The 6,945-nt window shown below is 37.2% G+C and overlaps 1 protein-coding gene across 1 annotated transcript in view; it reads right to left on the bottom strand.

The window, feature by feature from the left end:
- LOC143029812 (carbohydrate sulfotransferase 12-like) overlaps positions 1-6,945 on the bottom strand; it is a 45,963-nt gene continuing 39,018 nt past the window's right edge. The window contains exon 8 of the mRNA XM_076192848.1: positions 1-1,162. Coding sequence (XP_076048963.1) covers positions 521-1,162 — 642 coding nt within the window. The 3' untranslated portion in view covers positions 1-520. The remainder of the gene's footprint in view (positions 1,163-6,945) is intronic.

Genomic DNA, 6,945 nt, shown 5'->3' with positions numbered 1-6,945 from the left:
TTATTTTTGGATTACATGTAAACACTAGTGTAGATTGAATTTACTTTCCTTTATTATTATTTCTATTAGTATTATCATCGCTATTACTATATTGCTCTCTAAAAAAGTTGTATCGATCTGCTCATAATTATCTGGCCCGCGCACTGTATATTCTGATGAAATGTGGCCCGCTAGGGTAAATGTGTTTGCCAACCCTGCTCTAGTGGTTTCTGTCTCTAGGCCCAGCAGGGACGCCACGCACGGTAAACACGTGAATTATAAAATCAAGTTGGATGGCCACTGAGTCATAAAGAGTTCGTCTGCCCTTGAAATGGTTTTATTACTATCATTTTTTCCTCTGGGTATCCAACACCCATCCTGACTGGCGGTAAACTATTTATTCAACTACAACCATGCGGCAGGTAGAACTGAGTTATGTTATACCATTTCAAGTACAATTTTCCATCACCTGACATACAAAATACTGTAGACAATAACTTAACCATGCACATTTTCTTTTCTCAGAGTATCCTTTACTGCCTCACATAAAATCATAATTGAAAAGGATAAAATCTACCAAATACTTGGAAAAGAAAGCCATCTTCTCTTTATAACTAATCTGATCAAAGTAACCGTCCTTGATTTGACGAGCGTTGGTAGCCCTATCTGAAAACGGGAAATCCCCGATCAAATCTTTGACCCCCAACCACCTTAGAACATAGTCGGAGTCTTCTTTCATGTTCTCAAATTTACCAATGAAGTCGTACTCAATTGTGCACGGATTGCAGAGCTCATGCATTGGCAGCCAGTGTTCATTTCTTTCTTCTACAGAACCATCACCGGGCTCTGATATGAACCGGATAAACTCTGAGAAGGTCACATCATGTTCGTCCGTCTCAAGTTGGTATGTCTTCTGAATTTTCTTCACAACGTGGTCGATCCTTCTTGTATCAGCCTCTATTTTATCCTTGAAGGCGGACAACACGCGGGTGAAAGGCTGTTTCGTGAACATAAACTTTTTATAGGACTTCAGTATGTCAGTGGCTGAATTCTTGTACTTAGGATCGAGTAGACTAGGCAACGAAGTATGGGTTACTTCCCTGCTGATGCTACTAAGGTTGGTGGTGGGTTCAACTAAGCCGGTCATTTTCATCAAGACGCGTTTCCAGCTTGTACAGGCCACCTGGCGAGGTTAGAAAATATAATTAGGCTGGAAAATGTAAGTACAGTTATTTATTACATTATTTGATGACGCAATTATCCAAGGAATTTCGTCTGATTCTAGTCAAACTCCTCATTTTTGCTAGGACATTAATCGCCTTCATCATATTACCTGACGTATGCAAACATGCACACACACACACACACACACACACACACACACACACACACACACACACACACACACACACACACACACACACACACACACACACACACACACACATATATATATACATATATATATATATATATATATATATATATATATATATACTTGTATATACATACACACACACACACGACTCGGTGGCGCGGTTGATAGAGTCCCTGACTGCCACTAACGCGGTCCGGGTTTGAATCCTGCCCAGGGCTGAAATAATTTCAGTATCGCTGCGCTTCGAGTCGTTACTCCAACTCTTGTGGAGTTGTGTGTGTATGTGTGTGTGTGTGTGCGTGTGTGTGTGTGTGTGTGTGTGTGTGTGTGTGTGTGTGTGTGTGTGTGTGTGTGTGTGTGTGTGTGTGTGTGTGTGTGTGTGTGTGTGTGTGTGTGTGTGTGTGTGTGTGTGTGTAAGGTCAGAGCATGAACACAAAGGATTACAAAGGATTACAAAGGCGGAGCATGCCGACAGGAGACCTTTTGGTCCATATCTAGGGCGGATGCGAAAAAAAATCATAATAATAAAAAAAACTATAATGATGTAAATAACAAATAAAATACATAAATAAATGCATAGGTATAGTTAAATGATAAACAAACAGGTAAATAGTAAATAATAATGAATTGACATATAACTAATAATAAATGTGAATCAGACAGACAAATGATAACAAAACAAAAACAAATAATATAAAATAAATTATAATCATTGCAGTATCTTACTTAGGTGTTTATCTTAATGATTCTTAAAGCTTCGAACTGAACTACATTGCACTACCTGTGCAGGAAGTTCATTCCATTCATTAACTACACGGTTGGCAAAGTTCCAAATTGAATCTATTCCCGGACAGTTTGAGACCATTGTTTCGTCTGATTCTCATTCAATGTGAAAATTTTGTCGCTTTTGATGTTGTCAATTCCCTTTAGAATTTTAAATCTTGTCACATTTGATGTTGTCAATTCCTTTAAACTCTTAAAGACCTGTATCAAGTCACCTCTGAGTCTACGTTTTTTTGGGGAAAACAGATTCATGTGTTTTAGTCGATTTTCGTATGATTTATTCTTGATATTTGGAATCAGTTTTGTGGCTCGCCGTTGTACTCTTTCCAGTCTGTCAATGTCTTTAATGAGATTCGGTGACCATACGGAAACAGCATATTCCAAATGTGGACGAACTAACGATTTATATAGCTTGTTAATGAGTGATGGACTTTTGAAGTCAAAAGATCGCGCAATCAGTCCCAGAATCTTATTTGCTTTCTCAGAGGCTGAAATACACTGCTTGGATGATTTGAGGTCGTTACTGATAATTACGCCGAGATCTTTTTCACTATCCACTTTTGTTAACGAGTTTCCAAATAACTTGTAATCGTACTTACTGTTATTTTTACCTATGTGCATTACCTTGCATTTACTTGTGTTAAATTTCATTAGCCACCTTTCAGACCATTGCTGTGATTGATCTAAATCTTCTTGAATATCTGATTGGTTTGAGTGATCATTTGCCACTCTGCACAGTTTTGTATCATCAGTAAATTTGGAAACAGTAGATTTTAGTTCATGGTCTATATCATTTATATATACTATGAATAGAAGTGGTCCAAGAACGGAACCCTGAGGAACTCCACTTGTAACATTTTTCCATCTAGAAGTTTTTCCATTTAAAACAACTCTCTGTTTTCGACCATTCAACCAATTACTAGTCCAACCTAATAGGCTACCACTTATTCCGTGTAAAGCTAATTTAGTAAGTAGTCTTTCGTGTGGGACGGTATCAAAAGCTTTTGCAAAGTCTAGATATATTAAATCTATATTGTTTCTTTTGTCATAATTCGAGATAACTGTGTTGTAGAATTCGAGTAAGTTAGTCACGCAAGAACGTTTCCGTCTGAAACCATGCTGGCTATCATTTATCAAACGGTTACTTTCTAAATGATGTTCAATAGCATCTCTGATGATAGTTTCCATTATTTTTCCTACGATTGAAGTCAAACTTATAAGCCTATAGTTATTTGGCTTTTTTTTTTTGTCACCTTTTTTGAATATGGGAGTAACGTTAACTAGCTTCCATTCTCTTGGGACATCTCCGGATATGATGGATTTCTTGGAAATAATTTCTAATGGAACAACAATCTCATTTTTCATTTCCTTTAAGATTCTTGGATGCCAACCGTCAGGCCCTGGTGTTTTATTAACTTTGAGTTTATCTATACACCTTTTAATTTTTTCTTTTGTTATATTTACCGTAGTAAGTTTACCTTAGACTTTTCACAGGTTTCAGTTTGGAATTCACTTTGAGGTGTTTCGTTTACGAATACCGAGCTAAAATAATTGTTTAAGATATTACACATTCCTTCATTTGAATATTCAAGTTGACCGTCAGCAGATAATAGTGGACCAATGTGATTCCTAACAACCTTTTTATCTGTAATGTAACTGTAGAATTCTTTGGGATTCTCTTTGGATTTATCAGCGATGTTCATTTCGTATTGTCGTTTTCTTTTTCTTATTGTCTTTTTTAAATCTCTGTGTATTGATACATAACTTTCATAGTCATTAGATGCACCCGAGCACTTATATTTCTTATAAGCCTGTATCTTTTTAGCAATACTTTTTTCAGTTTCTTTATCGAGCCACTTTGGGCGAGCCTGATTTGGGGGACATCTGTCCTTAAAAGGAATGCAGGTATTTTGAAATATTTTGAAATATTTCCCACATCTGATCTACAGGACTTTCGCTTAATTTTGCGTCCCAATCTGTAAGCTGAAGCTCCTGGCGTAGTCCTATGAATTGAGCTTTACTGAAATCGGGTATTTCAGAAACACAAGTATCTATTCTAAGAAAAATTAGGAGTTTGAATCTAAGTTGTGATCACTATTTGCACCAGTTTTACCGACTTCTACTTTCGCGGCTAGTGATCAATAGATTGAGTAAGTTTCCATGTCTTGTGGGCCCTTTTATATGCTGAACTAAGTAATTGTTATCAAGAAAATCAATCAAGCGACTACCTATATGGCCATGTTCAAGGGTCATCCAATCAATGTCAGTAAAATTGAAATCACTCATTATCAATAAATCTCGGTTGCAGAAACCAGACAGTTCTTGAAATAACAGTTTGTCGTCTGCTAATGACAATGTCCTTGGCCTATATATTACACCTATATTCATTTTTTGTCCATTTGTTTGGGTTAACTCAACCCACAAACTATCATATGCATCCTGTTTCACTTTCTCTAAAACACAAGCATGAACATTGTTTTTAACGTACAACAGAACACCCCCACTTTTCTTGTTTCTATCCTGATGAAAGTGTTTAAATCCCGCAATATTAAATTCAGCTTCGAACTCTGTACCATTTAACCATGTCTCAGATATTCTTATCATATCGAGATTTTCGCTTTTGACATACGCTTTTGACACACACACACACACACACACACACACACACACACACACACACACACACACACACACACAACCACACACACACACACACACACTCACACACACACACACACACACACACACACACACACACACACACACACACACACACATACACACACACACACACACACACACACACACACACACACACACACACACACATATATATATATATATATATATATATATATGTATATATATACATATATATATATATATATATATATATATATATATATATATATATGTGTATATATATTGACTATATTATGATAAATAAGACTAAAGGTGGAGGAAGCAGAAAGCAGACGAGGAGTAATGGGAGAATTTTATGCTTTAACGTTTCGACTCGCAGGGTCTTGATCACAAAGCTAACAACCCAAACATAACATGGGATTTTATACATAGCCAGGTCATCTCATGGGACGCTTCGGAGAGCTTGTTATTTTATTTGCGTGTTCTTTTATTATAAATAAGCTTGTGGCTTTTGCTAAACATATAAAGCCTTCTCTATGGTTAACGTTGTTATTAGTGTTGATGTATGCTGCCTCAATTGTCTTCCTCTGTTTCTTGGATGATCCTTTATTTAATATGGTTGTGTTGTTCCAGTCTGGGAGGTGACCATGCTTATCCACATGCATTACTATGGAGTTAGAAGATCTATGGGATTTTACGTCATTTTTAGTTGGTAAGTTACTACGGCACTTGTCATGTGATTGCTGAGTTCGAGTCCTTGGCAGTACCGCATTTCAATTTCTGCATGTCGACCTCCATTCTGTCTCCCAATATTAACGGCTTAGAATTAAAGTGCACTGTGGTTGTTAGAATATATATATATATATATATATATATATATATATATATATATATATATATATATTTATATGTATATACAGAGCTTCTCGCAACTAGTTCAGAAGTGTGCAGTAGTATGCGCTAGTAATGGTCTGACCCTGTGTAAGATAGTCTGTGAAGTCTGTGAGGATGACTCCACGACAGTCCCTCCTCCCCCCCCAAAAAAAATAATAAAATAAAATAAATAAATGAAAATAAAATAGACACCATGAACTTCCTTGCGGACTTCTCCATCTTAGCCTTCTTCATCCTTCTCCAAAAGAGTCAACATCTGCCTCGACATGTCACGCTGTGTTTGCCTTTGGAGGGGCGTCATATATATATATATATATATATGTAAGGGGCTGGTAGAAAAATTGGTAGAAAGAGGGGTAGAAGGCGAGATGTTGCATTTTTATGGGTTAGGTGTTTATAAATATAACCCGCAGGCGAGTGAGTTGCATAGGTTCGCTGTCCGCCTTGTGTTTATAAACAGTGGCCGAGGGCCCATAGCAGACTTAAGAATTTTGTAACCTAAGTCAGATATGCAGAGATTTGAGATTGCTTAAGTAAATAATATAGTCATATAGACTTGTAACAACGAATCTGATTTGTGAAAGGCTGGAGGAGAAAATCCAATTGGTTCACGATTGTAAGATCACACCCTTTGCGGAGGATCTTAAATATAAAGTTAAGGATCATTGGACTAAAGAAATTACTACGTCACTACAAAGCTCACTTAGGACCTTGTATACGTGCTCTCGTAGGATTCCTTGAGTGTACCCCAGAGAAGCTCGATGTATAAGAATTAACGGAAGAAAGGAAAGAAAACTTTCTACAAGTTTCATTCCCCCAAGACAGAAAATTAATGCTGAAGGAAAAATTATAACTAAATGGAATTTGACAAAGTGAGGAAACAGTGGGAAATAAAGATAGTAATAACAAAAGTGGAAAACAAGGGGAGAAAGTGAAGAAAGTGACGAAGGGGACAAAGGCGGATGACAAGTGGGGAGAAGAGGGATAAAATGGCGGCAGCTAAGGGCAAAAACCAACGCTACTAAAGAAGACTACACCTAAAGAATTTAATGTAAGATACGTGCTTACGTGAAAACATTAGTGTAACATAGAATTCATCGAACGAACTACAAGGAACAATACAGGACCACGAAGTGCACGCAATTTCCCAGGAGTACGAGGACAAGTTAGGAGCGAGAAGAATGACTAGGAGGACAAGCCAGTAAACGAGGAGGACGACTACAAAGACAAAGTTGGTGTGTTACTGAGGTGCGCGCCATACGTGTGAG

This window comes from Oratosquilla oratoria, chromosome 1, assembly GCF_046742065.1.
Source record: "Oratosquilla oratoria isolate Oo_2021 chromosome 1, ASM4674206v1, whole genome shotgun sequence".
Taxonomy (NCBI): Eukaryota; Metazoa; Arthropoda; class Malacostraca; order Stomatopoda; family Squillidae; genus Oratosquilla; species Oratosquilla oratoria.
The sequence above is the reverse complement of the archived record's forward strand: the minus strand, read 5'-3'. Positions and strand labels throughout refer to the sequence as shown.